Source organism: Patella vulgata, chromosome 1, assembly GCF_932274485.2.
Source record: "Patella vulgata chromosome 1, xgPatVulg1.2, whole genome shotgun sequence".
Classification (NCBI taxonomy): domain Eukaryota; kingdom Metazoa; phylum Mollusca; class Gastropoda; family Patellidae; genus Patella; species Patella vulgata.
The window spans coordinates 49,438,379-49,462,954 of NC_065879.2; the positions used below are offsets into that span (position 1 = coordinate 49,438,379).

The 24,576-nt window shown below is 36.6% G+C and overlaps 2 protein-coding genes across 3 annotated transcripts in view; one reads left to right on the forward strand and one right to left on the reverse strand.

Moving 5' to 3' along the window:
- Positions 1-2,682: 2,682 nt before the first annotated feature.
- LOC130012516 (cyclin-dependent kinase 9-like) overlaps positions 2,683-24,576 on the reverse strand; it is an 81,585-nt gene continuing 59,691 nt past the window's right edge. For both annotated transcript variants that reach the window (XM_056100632.1, XM_056100633.1), the window contains exons 3-4: positions 19,102-19,192; positions 2,683-18,891 (exon numbers count right to left, since the gene is read on the reverse strand). In XM_056100632.1, the coding sequence (XP_055956607.1) occupies positions 18,056-18,891; positions 19,102-19,192 (927 nt within the window). In that variant the 3' untranslated portion in view covers positions 2,683-18,055. The remainder of the gene's footprint in view (positions 18,892-19,101; positions 19,193-24,576) is intronic.
- Positions 8,487-13,137, forward strand: LOC126820616 (uncharacterized). The gene is made up of 2 exons (XM_050548697.2): positions 8,487-9,494; positions 12,414-13,137. Exons 1-2 carry the CDS (start codon positions 8,849-8,851, stop codon positions 12,779-12,781), a joined length of 1,014 nt encoding a protein of 337 aa, XP_050404654.1. The 5' UTR covers positions 8,487-8,848; the 3' UTR covers positions 12,782-13,137.

The following is a 24,576-nucleotide window of genomic DNA, read 5'->3' on the forward strand; positions in this document are numbered from 1 at the left end:
CTAAAGTTCTTTTTGTGTAGGCAACTTTGGTTCAAAAGTCATGTGTGTATGTTATGGTTCATTATTTATGTCACGTGATTGATATTATCAAATGAATTATTGTCATTATTCAGGTTCACGTAAAGGACTAAAAATTATTTTCGTGAGCTCATATTTTCACAGAATATTTTGGGTGACTTTTAATCTATATTTCTTTCTGTAACTTTATTTTTCATCAATGCATAAATGAAAATAGCTAATGAATTTCTTTGAAATAGGTCAACTCAACAAAACAGTAAGAAAATATAAACATGAAACACCTTATTATTAAAAAGGCTCTACCAAACGATAAACGTTAATGTACGTTGATAATTATAGAGATTCCCATAAATGATAAAAGTTATATATAAAAAGATAGGTTGCCAGGCAACGAAACATACGCCCACAGCAGCTATATCGTCCGGGCAGTCAACAAGAGTTGTCGCATATTTTTACTTTTTTCGGTAATGAAACATTTATAATACATTAAAATCTGATTAAGAGTAACAACTCATTGAGTAATTATCAGAAAACCATTAGAATTTGTTCGGTTTTTATAAAGTTCTGCGCCATGCTAACGTTTAGCATACGAAACTTTTAACATCATGGATTTAGCTGTTCAAGTCATAAAGATTCATTGAAAATTAATATACTTGTTCGTCTCAAGACCTTAAACACTGTGTATAAATTTAAAGTCAATCGGATATTAACTTTAGCCTCTAGAGCTTCCACAAGATTTTTCAAAGTGATCAAGGGCCATAACTCTGGCAGTAATTATCGGAAATCGCTGAAAATCAATAGGATTCTTCGTCTCAAGACCTTAAACACTGTGTATAAATTTAATGTCAATCGGATATTAACTTTAGCCTCTAGAGCGTCCACAAGATTTTTCAAAGTGATCAAGGGCCATAACTCTAGCTGTAATTATCAGAAATTGCTGAAAATCAATAGGCTTCTTCGTCTCATGACCTTAAACACTGTGTATAAATTTAAAGTCAATCGGATATTAACTTTGACCTCTAGAGCTTCCACATAATTTTTTGAAGTGATCAAGGGCCATAACTCTGGCAGTAATTATCGAAAATTGTTGAAAATCAACAGGCTTCTTCGTCTCATGACCTTAAACACTGTATAAATTTAAAGTCGATCAGATATTAACTTTAACCTTTAGAGCGTCCACAAGATTTTTCAAAGTGATCAAGGGCCATAACTCTGGAAGTAATTATCATTGAGTAATTATCAGAAAACCATTAGAATTTGTTCGGTTTTTATAAAGTTCTGCGCCATGCTAACGTTTAGCATACGAAACTTTTAACATCATGGATTTAGCTGTTCAAGTCATAAAGATTCATTGAAAATTAATATACTTGTTCGTCTCAAGACCTTAAACACTGTGTATAAATTTAAAGTCAATCGGATATTAACTTTAGCCTCTAGAGCTTCCACAAGATTTTTCAAAGTGATCAAGGGCCATAACTCTGGCAGTAATTATCGGAAATCGCTGAAAATCAATAGGATTCTTCGTCTCATGACCTTAAACACTGTGTATAAATTTAATGTCAATCGGATATTAACTTTAGCCTCTAGAGCGTCCACAAGATTTTTCAAAGTGATCAAGGGCCATAACTCTAGCTGTAATTATCAGAAATTGCTGAAAATGATTAGACTTCTTCGTCTCATGACCTTAAACACTGTGTATAAATTAAAAGTCAATCGGATATTAACTTTACCCTCTAGAGCGTCCACAAGATTTTTTGAAGTGATCAAGGGCCATTACTCTGGCAGTAACTATATCGGAAATCGCTGAAAATCAATAGGCTTCTTCATCTCATGACCTTAAACACTGTGTATAAATTTAAAGTCAATCAGATATTAACTTTAGACTCTAGAGCGTCCACAAGATTTTTCAAAGTGATCAAGGGCCATAACTCTGGCAGTAATTATCGTAAATTGCTGAAAATCAATAGGATTTTTCGTCTCATGACCTTAAGCACTGTGTATGAAATTAAAGTCAATAGGATATTAACTTTGGCCTCGAGAGAGTCCACAAGATATTTTTGAAGTGATCAAGAGCCAGAACTCTGGCAGTAATTATCGGAAATCGCTGAAAATCAATAGGTTTCTTCGTCTCATGGCCTTAAACACTGTATATAAATTTAAAGTCAATCGGATATTAACTTTAGCCTCTAGAGCGTCCACAAGATTTTTTGAAGTGATCAAGGGCCATAACTCTGGCAGTAATTATCGGATATCGCTGAAAATCAATAGGCTTCTTCGTCTCATGGCCTTAAACACTGTATATAAATTTAAAGTCAATCGGATATTAACTTTAGCCTCTAGAGCGTCAACAAGCAATTGTGGACGCCGGACGGCCGGCCGGACGGACGGACGGGCGGGCGGACGGACGGGGGCGACGACAATATACGACCACATTTCAATGTGGGCGTATAAAAAGGAATATTGTAGTAGTAGGCTAGGCCTATGCTGATAAAGTTTGAAAATTTAACACAACACACATGGTTATTCAAAGTCTCTACCACTTGTAAAGTGAACTTCGACATGCTTTCCAGGAGAAGCTTGCAGTAAAAGGCAATACAAATCGATAAATATAGTACGCACAAAGAATAGTCTTTTCAGCAGTATAAAGAATTAATAAGTACTCTGTTGTCAATGGGTTTTTTTTATTTCTGTGCTTCATGATATATAATAACACAAGTATAAGTAGGCTACAAAGAAAACAAATGTACTAAAACAAACACAATCATCAATTTATTAAAACAATACTTTATTATTTCAAAAACATTGGTCCGAGTGGTCTTCTGTCTTGGTCCGACTGTAAAAGGAATGGCCAAATAGTCTGGCAGTTTCGGTTTGCTTTTCATGAAATTAGAACTCGACCATCATTAGGATGTAAACATGAAATATTTAAACAATTTTTAAAATCGAAAGATAGGTTGCCAGGCAATGAAACATACGCCCACAGCAGCTAAATCGTCCGGGCAGTCAACAAGAGTTGTCGCATATTTTTACTTTTTTCGGTAATGAAACATTTATAATACACTAAAATCTGATTAAGAGCAACAACTCAGAAAACCATGCTAACGTTTTGTATACAAAACTTTTAATACTGTATCATGGATTTAGCTGTTCCAAGTCATAAAAATTCATTGAAACTCAATATACTTGTTCGTCTCAAGATATTAAACTCTGTGTATCAATCTGACGTCAATCGGATATTAACTTTGGCCTCTAGAGCGTCCACAAGATTTTTCAAAGTGATCAAGGGCCATAACTTTGGCAGTAATTATCAGAAATCTTTGAAAATCAATAGGATTCTTCGCCTCGTGACCTCAAACACTGTATAAATTTAAAGTCAATCTGATATTAACTTTAGCCTTTAGAGCATCCACAAGGTTTTTTGAAGTGATCAAGGACCATAACTCTGGCAGTAATTATCGAAAATCGCTGAAAATCAATAGGCTTCTTTGTCTCATGACCTTAAACACTGTGTATAAATTTAAAGTCAATTGGATATTAACTTTGGCCTCTAGAGCGTCCACAAGATTTTTTGAAGTGATCAAGGGCCATAATTATCTGGCAGTAATTATCGAAAATCGCTGAAAATCAATAGGCTTCTTTGTCTCATGACCTTAAACACTGTGTATAAATTTAAAGTCAATCGGATATTAACTTTGGCCTCTAGAGCGTCCACAAGATTTTTTGAAGTGATCAAGGGCCATAATTATCTGGCAGTAATTATCGGAAATCGCTGAAAATCAATAGGTTTCTTCGTCTCATGACCTTAAACACTGTGTATAAATTTAAAGTCAATCGGATATTAACTTTGGCCTCTAGAGCGTCCACAAGATTTTTTGAAGTGATCAAGGGCCATAACTCTGGCAGTAAATATCGGAAATCGCTGAAAATCAATAGGGTTCTTCGTCTCATGACCTTAAACCCTGTGTATCAATTTAAAGTCAATCGGACATTAACTTTGGCCTCTAGAGCGTCCACAAGATTTTTTGAAGTGACCAAGTGCCATAACTCTGGCAGTAAATATCGGAAATCGCTGAAAATCAATAGGCTTCCTCGTCTCATGACCTTAAACACTGTGTATAAATTTAAAGTCAATCGAATATTAACTTTGGCCTCTAGAGCGTCCACAAGATTTTTTGAAGTGATCAAGGGCCATAACTCTGGCAGTAATTATCGGAAATCGCTGAAAATCAATAGGCTTCTTCGTCTCATGACCTTAAACACTGTGTATAAATTTAGAGTCAATCGGATATTAACTTTGGCCTCTAGAGCGTCCACAAGATTTTTTGAAGTGATCAAGGGCCATAACTCTGGCAGTAATTATCGTAAATTGCTGAAAATCAATAGGATTTTTCGTCTCATGACCTTAAGCACTGTGTATGAAATTAAAGTCAATAGGATATTAACTTTGGCCTCTAGAGCGTCCACAAGATATTTTTGAAGTGATCAAGAGCCAGAACTCTGGCAGTAATTATCGGAAATCGCTGAAAATCAATAGGTTTCTTCGTCTCATGACCTTAAACACTGTATATAAATTTAAAGTCAATCGGATATTAACTTTAGCCTCTAGAGCTTGTGGACGCCGGACGGACGGACGGACGGACGAGGGCGACGACAATATACGACCACATTTCAATGTGGGCGTATAATAAAAATTGTGACTCTATGAGAGTCAACAGTCAACAAGCTAATATAATGATTTTTGCCTACAATCAAGGGCCATAATCCAGGAAATATCGAAAGGAACAGAGATCTTTGGGACATAAACACATGTTTTAAGTTTCATCATGGACCTTATAATACAGGTCCATGGTTTCATCAAAATCGGATCAAAATTGTGACATCTAGCGAGGGTCCACAACCTTAATATTACATACTATAACACTATTTGCATACATAGAGCAGCCATTTTGTCTGTCAGTTTTGGTATGACATTCACTAAATTCAAAGTTGAGCATCAATAGGTTGTAACAGTGATATATTTAAACGTTTTATTGAAATCGGATAAAAATTGTGACTTGTAGAGTGTTCACAAACAATTGTGGATGGACGGACAGGATTGACGACAATATACGTCCACATGAAAATGTGGGTGTATAAAAACGTGATTTTTTGTGCAATCAAGGGCCATAATTCAGGAAGTTATAGTGCGATATGCGCGAATATCGAAAGGAACTGAGATCTGTGGGTTATAAACATGCATTTCAAGTTTCATCAAAATCAGATGAAAATTGTAACCTCCAGAGGGTCCCCAACCCTGATACACAATATTTTGACACTATCTGCGAATGAGGGGCGGCCATTTTATCCGTCAGTTTCGGTCCAATTTTTACAAAATTCGAACGAAACCATTCTTAGGATGTAACGGTGATATATTGTCACGTTTTTTTAAATCGGATAAAAATTGTGACCTCTATGGGGTCCACAAGCTAAAAACGCAATTTTTCGTACAATCAGGGGTCATAATTCAGGAAGTTATGGTCCAATATGCGCGAATATCGAAAGGAACCGAGATCTGTGGGTTATAAACATATATTTCAAGTTTAAACCAAATCGGATAAAAATTGTGACTTCTACAGTGTTCACAAACAATTGTGGACGGACGGACGGATAGGGGCGACGACAATATACGTCCACATGAAAATGTGGGCGTATAAAAATTGTTACCTCTATAGGGTCAACAACCTTGATATACCATATTTTTACGCTATTTGAGAACGAAGGGCGGCCATTTTGTCTGTCAGTTTTGGGCCGATTTTCACAAAATTCGAACTCAGTCGTCCTTAGGGTCTAACGGTGATATAATAATACGTTTTTTTAAATCGGATAAAAATTATGACCTCTATGGGCTCCACAGGCTAAAATCGCGATTTTTCGTACAATCAGGGGCCATAATTCAGGAAGTTACGTTCCGATATGCGCGGATATCGAAAGGATCCGAGATCTTTGGATTATAATCATACATATCAAGTTTAAACTAAATCGGATAAAAATTGTGACCTCTACAGTGTTCACAAGCTAAAAACGTGATTTTTCGTACAATCAGGGGCCAATATCGGAACCGAGATCTTAGGGTGATAAACCTATATTTCAAGTTTAATTGAAATAGGATAAAAATTGTGACCTGTCGACTGTTCACAAACAATTGTGGACGGACGGACAGGGGCGACGACAATATACGTCTACGGACGTATAAATAAGGTGTAAAATTAAGCTATTTACAACCCATTCAGCGTCTTAATATTTTAAAATATTTCTTCGTAACTTTCATTAACTCGTAGCAACAATCCATACGAAGAGAATGTATGTGAAAATTAGTTTGTAATATGAGCAGTTGCCGAGAAATGGGCAATTTTGCACGAGTGACTGTATTTAGAGCCGTTAAAACAAATAATTTATTCAAATGAGTCGTATTTGTTATTTGTTTAAAATTTTGATATTTGATTCCAATCAACTAATAGAATGAGCCCATACGATCATATAGATATCACAAAATGGTTTCTAATTTTTTCAGTTGCGGAGAAACAGACGATTTTCAAAAGGTAACATTTCAAGGTTTTTGGTCCATAAAAGTGTCAATTATTATTCGATTTTCATAAAACTTTCAGTATTTGATACCCAATGCCATTTACGATTTCATACAAGTAATTTAAGATTTTCATTATCACCGGAAGTAACGTCATTTGGCCAAAAACTGTATTTTTAGCCTTCAAAGAAGATATTTTATTCAAATGCGTCTGATTTGTAAAGTGTTTAAAATTATGATATAGATTGAACCCACACGATCATACAGATACCAAAAAATGGTTTCTAACTTGTACGGTTGCAGAGAAATAGACAATTTTCTACAAGTCACTTTTTAAGGTTTTTGGTCTATAAAAGTAGCAATTAATATTCGATTTACATAAATTTTCACCATGCGATGCCTTATGCCATTTCTGATTTCATAAAACTAATGGAACTTTTCCATTATCACCGGAAGTAATGTAATTTTGTCGGGATCACTTACATGTAACACATGTATAAAATGAATTGGTATTGCTGGATTTGGTTGATTCTGCTTCCATTTTATTTGATGCGTGCAAAGTTTGTGGATATCTATTTATCTGTTCCATTGGTACTGGAATTGATGAGTTCAAGGGTAACATGTCACCAAAAGTGACATAAGTTCAAGGGTAACACGGCACCAGGAAAAACCCGTCATTACTGCTTCGCAGTTCTAGTTTCAATTGGGATTGAATATTGATATGTTTGGCTGTGTGTGTGGCTTGTTTTAGTTTATATAAATTAAAAGATTTGTAGGCCTGTACATTTGTGTATCCAATTGAATACACATTTTACGTAGTCTTCGAACACTACTGGGAATGGAGGCGGAGCTGGAACCTCAGTAGTGTAAATATTTCTAGTTCTTGTAGTGTACATGAGAGAATAAATCGTGAACGGTGGCTTGAAGATTTGTCTTTAGATTAGATTTCGTATCATTTGCTGCCTCAGGGATTAGAATTGTTTGCCAGAAAATGATGCTGAAAATACCCACAGAGTGCGTTTTAGAGTGTCTAGTTTTCAAAAAATTTCGGAGGAGGACCCCCCAACCCCCCCCCCCCCCTCTTTACCAATAGTCTCCCGCGCATGGACCGTCCCCACCACTAATTTTTGGCGATCTCCGCCCCTGGAATTATTTACCTAATAGGCCGGATAAACACTTTCAATTCATCAATGATATATGGGCCATTTCTTCGTCTACCCTGGAAGAATGCCAAAATTTTCTAATAACCCTCAACCAACAGCACCCTAAAATCAAATTCACTACGAATATCAGTAATACTGAAATTTCATTTTTAGACGTTAAAGTCATCAATCATCACAACAAACTAGAAACTAATTTATTCTGCAAAGAAACAGCTAGTCATCAATATCTTAAAACATCTTGCTGTCATCCTCATCATATCTTCAATTCCATAGTTTACCATGGGACAGCAAAGCTGAATGAACCAGCTACCATTTAACTGAATTTGAAACTTACCTAAAACAATGCGGATATAAAACTAAAGTCATCAAAAAAGAATTTAACAAAGTCCATCAAAAAAACAGAAATGAATTATTGCAATATAAGATTAAAGATATTAAAATAAGAAGAAATTTATACCATGGGTAACCACATATGACCCCCGTCAACCTAATTTACATACTTTAGTGCAAGATACTTCGATTTTAGAGACTAGCATCCTTATGTCTAAACTGTTGGATAAATCAAAAATCGTAATATCCCAGAAGAAATGTAAGACTATTGGTAAATTGATACACGTGAATAGACTGAAAACACCTGAAGTGCCTGTAGTTGACAGTGACTTTTATAGAGGATGCAAAACATGTTTTAGACCTAAATGTAAAGCGTGTGCTACTGTTGAAACCCCCAGTCACATTACCTGTATGTAATATGATGTACAAGCTTTCCTTGTACTCTTTATTATGTATTAGTATTAACATGTAAAATGGGAGATAACCCCTCCTGGCTTATAGCAGAATAGAGTTATCTCCATTTAGGAAGTTGGTTGATTAAAGATGGCTGAACCATAAATAGTGTATTTTATATCTCAGTGTTACCAATCCGTCCACATCGTCCGTACAATCATGAAACATGGTGTCAGAATGGATCAAAACTAAAAAGAAATCCTCACTCCTCATTATAAAATACGAATTTCCGACAGATGGGGCGGAATTAAGATACAGGAACATTTTTTGTCAAACTCACTAATTTCGGCGCCATAACTGATTTACACACACTAGCAAAACAATGTCCTCTACACCGCATCCTAACGTAGACTGGAGTTCAAAGAACCTTCCCGAAGCATGGAAAAAGTTCAAGCAACACGTCCGTTTGATGTTTATGGGACCATTAAAGAAAGCAACACAGGCTGAGCAGTGTGCGTACCTTTTAATTTGGGCCGGTGAGAAAGGCAGAGATATCTATAACACATTCACAGTTACAGAACAAGAAGCAGCAAGTTTAAATTCAGTTCTAGATAAATTTGACTCGTATGTGACCCCAAAGTCAAGTTCGTTATTCGCCCGATATCAATTTCAGACAAGAATACAACATGAAGGGGAAACAATAGAACAATTTACAACAGACCTGCAGCTCTTGGTTCAAGACTGTGCCTATGATAAGCCCCAAGAAATGGTCAGAGACAGAATTGTCTGTGGAATCCTGCACTCGAAAGTCAGGGAAAAACTTCTCGATATTGGAGATACGTTGGACATGACAAAGGCTATAGACGTATGTCGTTCACATGAAATAACACAATCTCACCTTAAATCAATGTCAAGCTCCAAAGCACAGCCACAGCAATCTCTAGAAACAGTAGACGCTATTTCAAAGTTCCGACATAAGCACACTGACAGATCGCAACACAGTGATGCTAACCGAAACCGAAGACAAGGCCAAAGGCAACGATCACATCAGAGTTCCAGACAACCTGATGAACGCTGTTCATTCTGTGGTCAACAGCACGGAAAACATCAAAGATGTCCAGCAAAAGGATCACAGTGTTCGAAATGCAGAAAATGGCATCATTTTGCAATTGTTTGCCGTTCTGGTTCTTTCAATTACAGAGATCACAGAAAGATACACACAATAGATCAGGATGATGACAGCTACTCGGATACTGATGTCAGCGAGTTATATATTGACTCTATAGAGGGCAAAGGGACACCAAAAGACCAAGCTTTTGTAAAATTGGAAATAGGTCAAGGGCAAACAACAACTTTCAAAATTGATACAGGATCTCAAGTCAATGTCCTACCATTCGACCATTTCCAGAAAATTCCAAACCCCCCTCTATTGAAGAACACAGAAGAGCGACTCACCGGATACTCAGGACAACAATTAAAAGTCCACGGATTCATAGATTTACAGTGTAGCTATAAAACCAAATCAGCCACTGATAAATTTTACATCATAAATACCACAGGTCCTCCCATACTAGGCTTGCCTCTCTTGACCAAAATGAAGTTGGTAAAATTCATATTTTCTCTCGAAGAAGCAACGATTCCACTCTCACGTGAATCCGTTTTGAATGAATACAAAAATATATTTAAAGGAATTGGCGAATTTGATGGCGAAGTCACAATTCAAATCGAAGATAATGCCGTCCCAGCAGTACATGCTCCGAGACGAGTTCCACATTCCATACAGGATCGCCTCAAGAATGAACTTGATAATATGGAGAAGAATAACATCATTAAAAAGGTTACAGAACCTACAGATTGGGTAAATTCGTTAGTCGTGGTAGAAAAACCACACAGCAAAAAACTCAGAATATGCCTGGATCCTCTGGACCTAAACAGAGCGATTAAAAGACCTCATTACCATCTTAAAACTATTGATGATGCTTTTGCCTTACTTAATGGAGCCAAGTTTTTCAGCAAATTAGATGCTAGATCTGGTTATTGGAACATCAAGCTAACGGAATCTTCTTCATACCTAACAACTTTCAATTCAATATACGGCAGATACAGATTCCTGCGCATGCCTTTCGGGATCATCTCAGCTCAAGATGTTTTTCAACGTAAGATTGACGAAATCTATGGCGATATTCCCGGATGCATAGCGATCGTAGATGATATATTAATATTCGGCAGAACACGTGAAGAACACGACGCTAACTTGCTCGCAGTTCTTAATAGAAGTTGCCAGAAAAATGTTAAATTGAATCCAGACAAATTAGTTATAGGGACCACAGAAGTTAGCTACTTCGGTCACCTTATTACAGCTGATGGAATCAAAATAGATCCAGAGAAAGTAAAGGCAATCGACGAAATGAAGGCTCCATCAGACAAGAAAGAACTGGAAACAATATTAGGAATGATCAACTACCTAGCCAGATTCTCGCCTTCACTTTCTGAAATTACAACTCCATTAAGGGAACTAACGAAGAAGACGATAGCATTCCACTGGGATCAGAGACATGACAGCGCTTTAAACCATGTCAAGAAACTAATCACCAGTGAACCAGTGCTGGCGTACTTCAATCCATCAAAACATATCACGCTACAAGTTGACGCATCAAAACACGGACTTGGAGCAATACTTATGCAGGAGCAGAAACCAATAGCATACGCTTCAAAATCATTAACAACATCAGAGCAGAATTATGCTCAAATTGAAAAAGAGCTGTATGCAGTGCTATTTGGTTGCAAAAAATTTCATCAAATGGTATACGGACATCAGATCACAGTTGAATCTGATCATAAACCTCTCCAAACCATAATGAAGAAACCATTAGCGACAGCACCAACACGTTTACAACGGATGCTCCTACAACTACAGAAATACGACATTAACGTTATCTTTGTACCCGGAAAGGACATTCCTGTAGCAGATACACTTAGTCGTAATTTCATCACAATACCACCAGATAACATGTCTCAAGAAATGGATTTACTAGTCCACAGCGTAATAGCCAACCTACCAGTTAGTGATCAGAAAATGTCAAAACTACGGAAAGAGATAACAACAGATCAACAAATGAACAAGTTGAAAACAACTATTCTAGATGGATGGCCACAACACCGCAAGAAATGCCCATCAGAGGTACAAGAATATTGGAATTACAGAGACCAACTCACAGTCATGGAGAATCTTATATTCAAGGGACACAAAATAATAATTCCCAAGAGCCTACGATCCGAAATGTTGACAAAGATACACTCTAGTCACTTTGGTATAGAAAAGTGTCAGCAGCGTGCCAGAGACATCTTATTTTGGCCCGGCATGAACCGAGACATTGAGAAGATTGTCACCAACTGTACAATATGTGGCGAGAAACAGTCTTCCAACACGAAGGAACCACTAAAACCACATCAGATACCAACACGACCTTGGCAGAAAGTATGCACGGACTTATTCACCATTAACAACAAGAACTACATCGTACTCACTGATTATTACAGCCGATACTTCGAGATCGACAAACTTCATTCTCTCTCATCAGCAGCAGTTATCAGTAAACTATCAGCAAACTTTGCTCGCTTCGGCATTCCAGACATAGTTATCAGTGATAATGGTCCGCAATTCTCCTCCAGTGAATTTTACAATTTCGCCAAGACTTGGGATTTCAAACACATCACGTCTAGTCCAAAGTACCCACAATCAAATGGTCTGGCTGAGAAAAGTGTACAGACAGCAAAGAACATTTTAAACAAAACGAAGAAAGATGGTGGAAACACATATATCAGTCTTTTGGAATATAGAGTGACTCCAATAGACAATTTAGCTTCCCCAGCACAATTACTAATGGGTCGCCGTCTACGTTCCATCCTCCCAGTAACAGAAACACAACTCCAACCTGAAATACAAGATCCTGCCAATGTATGTGCCACACGAGAAAACAGACAAACCCAACAGAAACGCTTTTATGACCGAACAGCTAAGCCGCTTCCAGACCTTCAACATAACGACAAGGTGTACGTCCAGAAAAGCGACAACAACAAATCTTGGACACCTGGCATAATTTCCAGTGTTTTGCCACACAGATCTTACCTCGTCAGAACATCAGATGACCAAACGTATCGGAGAAACAGACGACACATAAAACAGAGATCCTCTGAAAATGGTCCAGAACACTCCATACAACTCAACAACCAAAAACCAGAAGCCAATAGCAGCATACCATCCAGAAAGAAATCTAGTCGCACTATAACCAAACCAAAGAAATTAGACATTTAACATGTGCCAAAAACTGTGTTATAAAATGTGATCACTAAAATGTGATAACAAAATAACAAGTAGTATTTTAGAGTATTTCATACAATTTTATTCAAGTTTCAATTTTCATTATCAAATTTATTACATGCAAAAGTTAAAAATTAAGCTTTGAACTATATGCGTAATCAATGAAGTATTTACTAATGCTTAAAATTATTTTTATTCCAAAACAAAAGGGATGTAATATGATGTACAAGCTTTCCTTGTACTCTTTATTATGTATTAGTATTAACATGTAAAATGGGAGATAACCCCTCCTGGCTTATAGCAGAATAGAGTTATCTCCATTTAGGAAGTTGGTTGATTAAAGATGGCTGAACCATAAATAGTGTATTTTATATCTCAGTGTTACCAATCCGTCCACATCGTCCGTACAATCATGAAACACTGTATAGACTTAATTATATTTAATATTACGGCTAATTGTTTAAATTGCCATAGTTCTAATGTCATATATTGAATAACTTGTGAGTTTTGTAAGAAACAGTATGTTGGCCAAACTATCACCCCCTTTAGTACTAGACTTAAACATACATTATGCAAGAGCTAAATCTGATTATTTCAAGTCTTTATTTAGGCTTCAGATGTCATAGAAATTATAAATTAGATCTTTATTTACACAACAAGCACAAAATCAGCTCTGTAGACCCACGGATGGCTTGGAATCGGCTTGGATTTAAACAGGATTTTTAAATGGCGTCGTTAGCGGAGATTAACCATTACGTTGACGTCATACTCCCGGAAATTTTAGATCGAGGCTAAACGATAGAGTGTACGAAGCGAGGCTGCTGTTGAGCGAGGTCGCATGTCAGTCAATTTGATTGAAAGTTCGATACATACTGCCTTGATAATATGTTTAGTTGTGGTTAAAATGAGAGTTTGGATGTCGGTATAATACGCTCTTTTGTCACTTGTGTTTACAGAAAATTATGGAAATTGATAAACATCACAGCTAACATCACCCCAGTTGAATTGCAGCCCCATTGGATCACTGTTTCCTATTTGTCTGCTTCGGGAGTTACGTAGGCCTACCACCACTTACAGTACAAGAGTAGACACAGGCTAACAAGAAGTTGGCTATAATTATTCCTTATTGTTTTGGTCCATTCCTTTCAAACTTTCACTTATTATATATTTAAAAGTCTTATTTTTAATTTGTAGTAAAAATAAATGTGATACGAATTGAATTGCAACCCCGTCTCAAACCGAATAGGCTTACGGTACCACAGCCATTGAAAATGTTACTTGATAATCGAGATTATGTAGGTGGAGTTAACGCCTGTCAATCAAACGATCAGCCATTCTCGGAGACGGTGAAGAGAGAGTTGACTCCTATTTCTAGTCAAAAATTACAATAAGTGATAACTTTGTTCAGAATAAAGTAATTTGACTGAAATTTTCAATATATTCTTCTTTTATCATCTATTTTGAACTGTTATAGCAAGAATGGCCAACTCTCTATTAAAATCTCCCTCAATGTACATGTATCTTTAATAGTCATAGAAGTAATATTAAATTGAAAAAGATTGGAAAATCACCTCACATAGCCCCACACTTTAATACACCTGGTAATGAATCTTATACTTATGTCGGCACTGTGCTGGATAAAATCCCACGGAACGATAGAGCCAAACTCAATATTGCTGAATCACATTGGATTTGGATCCACAGATTAAACACTGTATGGCCTAGTGGTTTAAATGAAATGCCTGTAAATTAATTCTACACCTTTTTTTTAACTATACATCATTTATCTATATTTAGCTTATTCTTTATATTATGTCATCAAAGTTATGACATCATATTAACATTATGACATCACTGGTTACCATGACTAACCTTGTACTTAAAATGTATCATTTGCGTAGTTGTATTCTCTGAAGAAGTAAGTTTTTACACTTACGAAACGTTAGATACTATAAAAGATGGTTTTGTGATACCCATGACTTTGTTTTTAACCACATGAAAATGTGGACGTATAAAAACCGTTTAATTATATCACCGTTACAGCCTAATGATGATTGAATTCAAATTTTGTGAAAATTGGACCAAAACTGTCCATAAATAGTGTAGAAGGGTCATTCCATATTAAATGATTCAATATCAAAAACATGGGAAATTCAAGATTTTTAACATGTTAATATATTTAGATTTTTTGCCCATATGAAAGGATATCAATTCTAATAGTTAAATTATTATAAAATCACACCCTGCAAGAGCAAACCCATGGCTTCTATAACCTGTATATGTATAATTTCAAGAATATTTTCCAACTAGAAGAAATAAAATCAGTACACTAAAATCGAGTCATACTTGCAAAAGGGTACCCCTATTCAAAAGGCCATATTTTAGTCAATATTAAGGCAAGAGTCATATAACTTTGCAGATTTACATAAATTTGTATGTCATGTACTATAACATATATTTTTTTTCATAATATTCTGTGGAGGTCACTTTACATGCACTCTTCCACTTGATATAGAATGACCCAAAAGTATGTAATACCAAAGTTGTGGACCCTCTAGTAGTCACAATTTTTATACGCCCACATTTTCATGTGGACGTATATTGTCGTCGCCCCTGTCCGTCCGTCCACAATTGTTTGTGAACAGTCTACAGGTCACAATTTTTATCCGATTTCAATGAAACTTGAAATATGGGTTTATCACCCTAAGATCTCGGTTTCTTTCAATATTGGCATCTATCGGACCGTAACTTCATGGATTATGGCCCCTGATTGTACGAAAAATCACGTTTTGGGCTTGTGAACACTGTAGATGTCACAATTTTTATCCGATTTTGTTGAAACTTGAAATGTAAGTTTATAACCCAAAGATCTCGGTTCCTTTCGATATTCGCGCATATCGGACCGTAACTTCCTGAATTATGGCCCCTGATTGTACGTAAAAAAGCGTTTTTTGGCTTGTGGACCCTATAGAGGTCATAATTGTTATCCGATTTAAAAAAAACGTATTATTATATCACCGTTAAACCCTAAGGACGGTTGAGTTCGAATTTCGTGAAAATCGGCCCAAAACTGACAGACAAAATGGCCGCCGTTCGTTCTCAAATAGCGTAAAAATATGGTATATCAAGGTTGTGGACCCTATAGAGGTCATAATTTTTATCCGATTTTGTTGAAACTTGAAATGTAAGTTTATAACACAAAGATCTTGATTCTTTTCGATATTCGCGCATATCGGGTCGTAACTTCATGAATTATGGCCCCTGATTGTACGCAAAAACGCATTTTTGGGTTTGTGGACCCTATAGAGGTCATAATTTTTATCAGATTTAAAAAAAACGTGTTAATATATCACCGTTACACCCTAAGGACGGCTGAGTTCGAATTTCGAGAAAATCAGCCCAAAACTGACAGACAAAATAGCCGCCGTTCGTTCTCAAATAGCGTAAAAATATGGTATATCAAGGTTGTGGACCCTATAGAGGTCACAATTTTTATCCGATTTTGTTGAAACTTGAAATGTAAGTTTATAACACAAAGATCTTGGTTCCTTTCAATATTCGCGCATATCGGACCGTAACTTCATGAATTATGGCCCCTGATTGTACGCAAAAGCGCGTTTTTTGGCTTGTGGACCCTATAGAGGTCATAATTTTTATCCGATTTAAAAAACCGTGTTAATACATCACCGTTACACCATAAGGACGGCTGAGTTTGAATTTCGTGAAAATCGGCCCAAAACTGACAGACAAAATGGCCGCCGTTCGTTCTCAAATAGCGTAAAAACATGGTATATCAAGGTTGTGGACCCTATAGAGGTCACAATTTTTATCCGATTTTGTTGAAACTTGAAATGTAAGTTTATAACACAAAGATCTTGGTTCCTTTCGATATTCGCGCATATCGGACCGTAACTTCATGAATTATAGCCCCTGATTGTACGCAAAAACGCGTTTTTTGGCTTGTGGACCCTATAGAGGTCATCATTTGTATCCGATTTAAAAAACCGTGTTAATATATCACCGTTACACCATAAGGACGGCCCAAAACTGACAGACAAAATGGCCGCCCCTCGTTCTCAAATTGCGTAAAAATATGGTATATCAAGGTTGTGGACCCTATACAGGTCACAATTTTTATCCGATTTTGTTGAAACTTGAAATGTAAGTTTATAACTCAAAGATCTTGGTTCTTTTCGATATTTGCGCATATCGAATTGTAATTTCCTGAATTATGGCCCTTGATTGTAGGAAAAATAACTTTCGTTTTAGCTTGTTTTCTATCCATCTCTGGAAAATGTGGGCGTATCCTGCCTGGCAGCCGCTGGTTATCCAAATTTGATGAAAATTGAAATGTTTGTTTCTAACGAAAAGATCTCGGTTCCTTTCGATATTTGCACATAACTTCCTGGGTTATAGCCCCTGTTTGTACGAAAAATCTTGTTTTTAGCTTGTGGTACCTCTCATGGTCACAATTTTTATCCAAATTAAAAAAAATTTGAATATATTACCATTTCACCAAAATGATGGTTAAGTTCGAATTTCGTGAAAATCAGACCAAAACTGCCAAACAAAATGGTTGCTCCTTGTATGCAAATATTGTAAATGAATGGTATATCAGGGTTGTGAACCCTCAAGAGGTCACAGTTTTGATTTGATTTTGTTGAAACTTTAAATTTATGTTTTATCACTGCCAAACAAAATGGTTGCTCCTTGTATGCAAATAGTGTAAATGTATGGTATATCAGGGTTGTGAACCCTCAAGAGGTCACAGTTTTGATTCGATTTTGATGAAACTTTAAATTTATGTTTTATCACAAAGATCTTGGTTCCTTTCGCGGATACTGGAATGTAACTTCCTGGATTATGGCCCCTGAGTGTTTTTAGCTTATGGACCCTCTAGAGGTCACGATCTAAAAAAACATTTAAATATATATATCACTGTTACACACTTATGATGTTTGAGTTTGAATTTCTTGAAAATCGGACCGAATCTGCCCGACAAAATGGCCACTCCACATATGCAAATAGTGTAAAAGTATGTACTGCCAAGGTTGTGGACCCTCTGAGGTCACGATTTTGATGAAACTTAAAATTTGTGTTCATATCCCAAAGATCTGGGATCCTTTCAATATTTGCGCTAATCAGGCCCTAACTTTCTGTATTATGGCCCCTTATTGTACGAAAAATCGCTTTTCTGTTTAGCCTGTTCTCTGTCCATCTCTTGCAAAATGTGGGCGTATCTTGAATGGCAACCGCTTGTTCATAGTGTTAAAAGATTCTTTCGAAATGATGATCATTGTTTGGTGCAGGTTTTGGTGGTGGGGGTTGTTGACCACGCCTTCTTGGTGGGGCTAAGTATTCAAACATTGATGTAGTGTGTCTTGATAACATAGGTGTAAGGTCCTCAGGTTCAGGACTAACCCAGAAAAAATCATGATTGAGAGCTGTGTCACTATCCAGTCTCTTGCTAGGATTTAATGCTAATAGTTTGTCTAACAGTTCAAGAGCTGTGGTGTCCTTGACATAGGCCTTTAATCTTTCCTTTACTTTACGTTTTTGACCTTTTGGTAATTCTAATTTTTCATAAAGATCTAATTTGTCAACTCCTGGCCAGACATCAGAGGTAATGGAACCACATAATTGACTGATCAGTTGAAGTTGATGTTGTTCTGTGTTGCCTTGCATTATGGGACTTCGTGTCCACATTTCTGCCATGATGCATCCAGCTCCCCACAGATCTATAGCAGGTCCATAATTCCTTTCTCCTAGCAACAGTTCAGGTGGGCGGTACCACAAAGTCACCACACGATTTGTGTAGCGATTCGATTGTCCATGTTTTGGTAAACTAAAGGCTCTAGCTAATCCAAAATCAGCTAACTTTAACACTCCATTCTTTGTAATAAGTATATTTGCTGCTTTCATGTCTCTGTGAAGAATTTTGTTGCTATGGATGAAATATAAACCATTTAGAAGCTGAGACATCACTTTTTTAATTTCTGAGAGCTTAAACTTGACGTTTATGTTACTGAGAAGTCCAGCTAGATCATGTTCACAAAATTCAAATATGAGGTAGAATGTACTTTTATATCTGTTATATGGTGAGGCTGAAAACATACAGAAAGATAAGATTGCAAGTCAGCAATGGGAATCAGGTGGTATTTTATCATCAATCAACTAATATAATAATTTAAACATATTCAGATGATAATCTTTAATAATTTCACACTAATTCACTGATACAACTGACAATGGAATTCCTTAAATCTTATATGTAAACCTGTTACGCATATGCTGCTATCATATTTTCAGCTTACCTTTTGTTCTACAGATTTCAATCAAATTTACAACATTTTCATGTTTCAATAACTGGAGTATTTTAATTTCTCGTAAAGCTGTGATAGGAAACTGAAACATAAATAAACAAGCCAACAGTGAGGTTTATGTCCTCCGTCGAAATCACAAAATAAATAGATGAAACATTTTAATTTATCGCACATTTATTTTTTTCAAAAGTATCAAGCAATCAAACTGATTATCAACTATACACTAAGTTTCATCACTTTCTATCAGATAGAATCAAAATTATCTTGTCCTAAAGCATTGACCAATGAAATTCCTTTGCTTAGCTTTAGCTCGAAATGTTAATCATTGAACTCGGTCGAGACATTCACCTAATGAACATCTACATCAAGTTTAAACATTCTACCTCAATTAAAAGCAGAGTTGTTATGTTCCAAAGTCCTGACCAATCAAATTGCTTATCTCTCCTTAGCCTAAGCAGAAAATTCTCATCATCGAACTTAGACAAGGTAATGATATAATGAATCTATACTCGGAGTTCCATCACTCTCACTTAATTATAACCAAAGTTATCGTGCCCCAAAGCATCAACCAATCAGATTGCTTATCTCTGCTTACCGTAAGCAGACAATGTTTATCATCAAACTAGATCAAGGCATTCACCTAATGAACGCCTACACCAAGTTTGAACATCCTCCTCAATTAGAAGGAGAGTTACAGTGTTCCAAAGTCTCAGCTAATCAAATTGCTTATAGCTCTGCTTACCCTGAGCAGATAATGCTCATTATCGAACTTTGTCAAGGTATTGATGCAGTGAAACTATACACCAAGTTTCATTAATCTCACTTAATTAGAACTAAAGTTATCGTGTCCCAAAGCATCAACCAATCAAATTGCTTATCTCCGCTTACCCTAAGCAGAAAATGCTCATCTTCATACTCCATCAAGGCATTGACCTTATACACACCTAGACCAACTTTGAACATTCTAGCTCAATTAGAAGGAGAGTTTTTTTTATTGTGTCCCAAAATGTGTGATGGACAGACAGACAGACGGACGGAGACACACGGACTGACAGACAGACAGACGAACGAACTCATTTTAATAGTCCCCTGCTTTCTTTGAAAGACGGGGGACAATTAACCTCAGACATGGGTATTCATAGTAGAAATTCTAGGAGAATAACATCTTTCAAGGCATAACAAAACGTAACACATCGTTTGGCAATTGATTCAGATGCATGGATTGTAGTAATTCATCAATATACATGTATATTAGAATTCATAGTTCGAGAAAGAAGTTATTTATATGTAACAGGGTTATGTTTTGGGATTAATGTTGGTGAGTTTATAGTTTGGTTAATATGCAAATATAAATTAGTATAATTGTTTTGTTTGGTGGATTCTAATTTGTATGGATCTGAAATTATGTTGTCCTGATTATGGTGTGTTATTTTTGTGGTGGAAACGCTTTAGTCTTTTATATGGGTTTAGTTCTTAATAGTTCCACTTTCTGATCAGGTGATCTGTGATTCTTTGTCTTGGTTGGTTATTTGGTAGTGTAGCTGTGATAAAACTAAATTACATGCATGCATCTTTACCACATGTTACAGATTTTCAGCAGATCACACATCAGCTCTTTATATTTTATAAATATTTCATGTAACTGTTTCATTGGGTGACTTTGAAATTAAAGTTTAGTATGTCCATGTCAAGCAGTCCAGGGGTCGGAAATCGACCCCCTCAAAAAATCTGGAAAAAATGTATGTTATTGTACATGAAAAAATTAGAAACTATGCAAAATGTGTGGGCTGTAGCTTGATAATTGACTGCAATATGAGCATTTGAGTTTTAGGAGTTACCGATAAGTTTTCGAACAAAATATATCAATAATTTTCTCGATTTTCAGATATCTTGTTTTTAACTTTCTAGTGAAAATATAGGGCTCAAATTTGGTAGTCTTAAAGAACTTTTGGTGTAATTATACTATTCAAAAAAAGTAGGGGATATTTGATTTTGGGGGCATAATACTAAAATATGCAAATGACTACGAAAAAAGTCACTATAGAACCTAACAGAAGAAACATTTCCAGTTACATGTGACGCCCAAAGGCACCAATAGCTACCGCATGGAATGCAGGTGATGCTTGGGATCATCATGGGGGTCCAACCCAAGATTTGCACGACTCTGACTTTGAATGTTACAGTCATTGTGGCATTGAATTCCAGGGTGGAAACATCAGTTTAATTGTTTTAGTGACCAGAAAACAAATTTTGATATGCGTCGGCTTAACCAAAATGAAAGGTTACGTGCCCTTGGCATGCTACAGATCGGCACAACACAGGCGGTTGTGGCGCGGACGATGAATGTTTCTCAGTCTGTCATAAGCAGGCTATGGTCCAGATACCGTGATACACAATCTGTACAGGACAGACCACGCTCAGGTCGACCAAGGGCGACAACTCAAGCCCAGGATCGATTTATCCGTACCTTGGCCTTGAGAAATCGTGTCATCACAGCAAATCAGATCAGCGCTCGTCTTCAAACAGACACTGGTGTGAGAGTGAGTGGCCAGACGATTCGGAATCGACTGCATAGGGGTCACCTTCGCGCCCGACGTCCTCGCGTGATCCCTTGTTTGAGAGATCATCACATTCAGGCAAGACGTCGTTGGTGTAGGGATCGTCAACACTGGGATAATCGACGCTGGAGCAATGTGATGTTTTCAGATGAGTCAAGGTTCACTGTTGATTTTTTGGACAGACGTAGGAGGGTGTGGCGTCGTCGAAACGAGCGCTTCCAAGACGTTAACGTCATCAGACATGATCGATTTGGGGGTGGTTCTGTTATGGTGTGGGGAGACATCACTGTTGCTGGAAGAGCGTGTTGTTGCAGGGCGTGTTACAGGCCAGTACTACCGGGACAACATCTTGGCAGTCCATGTTGTGCCGTTCGCACGACGTCATGGCCGCCGTTTCATCTTCCAGGATGACAACGCAAGATGTCACAGGGCCAGGATCGTTACAGGTTACCTCCAACAACAGAACATCACCACATTACCTTGGCCAGCACTGAGTCCCGACCTCTCCCCCATCGAGCATGTCTGGGACATGCTTGGACAGAGGTTACGTCAACGTCAACAACGTCCTGCCAATGTCCAAGAACTTGCTGCTGCGTTGCAACAGGAATGGGACAATCTGGACCAAAATGACCTTAGACGTCTCATTAGGAGTATGCCACGTCGGATCAATGCTTGTTTGGCAAACAGAGGAGGATTTACCCGTTACTGACTTGGTTGTGATGCTGTGGTAACTTTGCTGTTTGACCCCGGGTATCATTTTACCCTTATAATGGTCAGTCTGTGCCTTACTTAGTCTAACGATCATTTGGAATAAATCGATGAATGTGAACTTCATTTCATTTTGTCATTTGTTTCTTCGTTAGTTTCATTAGGTGACTTTAATAACACTTAAAAATCAAATATCCCCTACTTTTTTTGAATAGTATATATATTTTCTGGATTTTGTAGTGCTCCAGGACCTACAAAGTAATAGATATAAACCCAAATTTTAGCCTATCTAGAGATTGTCAGAAGTACAACAGATTCATAATCTCCACACAAAGTCCTTTAAGACTACCGAATTCGAACCCTATATCATCACTAGAAAGGTAAAAACAAGATATCTGAAACTCGAGAAATTATTGATACATATTTTGTTTCAAAAACTTATCACTAACTCATAAAACTCCAATGCCAGTATCTCTGTCAAGCTACAGACAACAAATTTTGCACAATTTCTAGTTTTTACATGTACAATAACTTATATTTTTTCCAGATTTTTTTCGGGGGGATCGATTTCTCAACTTTCTGAAAATTGACCCACTTGACATGGAATGACCCTGCTTAGCCTTAGTAGAAAATGTGCATGATCGAACACTGTCAAGGTATTCACTTAATAAACACTTACACCAAGTTTGAACATTCTACCTCAATTAGAAGGAGAGTTATAGTTTTCCAAAGTCTCGACCAATCAAATTGAACTTGAAGTATTTACTAAGCCTAAGCAGAAACTGCTTATTATCGAAGTTGGTCAAGGTATTGATGTAATAAACTATACACCAAGTTTCAACACTCTCACTTAATTAGAACTAAAGTTATCTTGTCCCAAAGCATCAACAATCAAATTGCAGTAACTGCTCATCTTCAAACTTCATCAAGGCATTCACCTATAAACACCTACACCAAGTTTAAACATTCTACCTCAATTAGAAGGAGAGTTATTGTGTTCCAAAGTCTCGACCAATCAGATTGAAGTATCTCCTAAGCCTAAGCAGAAAATGCTTATCCTCGTAGTTAGTCAAGGTATTGATGTAATGAAGCTATACATGAAGTTTCATCAATCTCACTCAATTAGAATCAAAGTTATCGAGCTCCAAAGTCTTGACCAATCAAATTGCTGATCGCTCTGCTTACCCTGAACCGAAAATGCTCATTATCAAACTTAATCAAGGTATTGATATAATGAAACTATACACCAAGTTTCATCACTCTCACTTAATAAAACTAAAATTTTCGTGTTCCAAAGCATCAACCAATCAAACTGCTTGTCTCTGCTTAGCCTAAGCAGACAATGCTCATCTTTGAATTCCATCAAGGCATTCACCTAATAAACACCTACACAGGGATTTCATTAAGAGTCGGCGGCCTGCAAATTTCAACGTCTACTTCGCTCCTTGCGCCGGCTATTTGTAAAATGGAGTACTTCTTTAAATATAAATGTACTTGTAGTACATCGTTTTGCTACGTAATATAGAACGGGTAGACTAATCACCGGAATTCACTTACAATCACAAGGATTCACTTACAATCACCGGAATCTCACCTTAATTCACTTTAAGATATCAGAATTCGCCCGTAAAATCTTCCTATTTTCCATTAATATTATTATTGAATTACTTTAAAACAAATAAAATCACCGGAATTCACATATATCGGGATTCACACTTTAAGACCTTCGTATTTACTAATATTTTACATTAATAATAATTTACTGTAAATCACCGGGATTCACATTGAAAACATATAACCATCGGAATTCACTTTCAACATATCAGAATTCGCACTTTAAGACCTTCGTATTTACAAATATTTTACATTAATAATAATTTACCGTAAATCACCGACATTCACGCTGAAAACATAAAAACCAGAATTCACTTTCAAAATATTGGAATTCGCATTTAAGACCTTCGTACTTACTAATATTTTACATTAATAATAAATTGCTTAAAACACCGGAATTCACTTTGAGAAAATCGGACATTTAAAACATATAAACACCGGAAATCCCTTTCAAAATTTCGGAATTCGCACTTAAGACCTTCGTATTTACTTATATTTTACATTAATAATAAATTACTTTAAAACACCAGAATTCACTTTGACAAAATCAGAATTCGCCCCAAGACAATTGTATTTACTTATATTT

Excerpts from the sequence above, each read along its gene's own strand:
- LOC126820616 (XM_050548697.2), top strand. The coding sequence starts at position 8,849 with ATGTCCTCTACACCGCATCCTAACGTAGACTGGAGTTCAAAGAACCTT. Across the intron at positions 9,495-12,413 it reads TAACCGAAACCGAAGACAAG|ATCCTGCCAATGTATGTGCC; the intron begins GCCAAAGGCAAC and ends CTGAAATACAAG.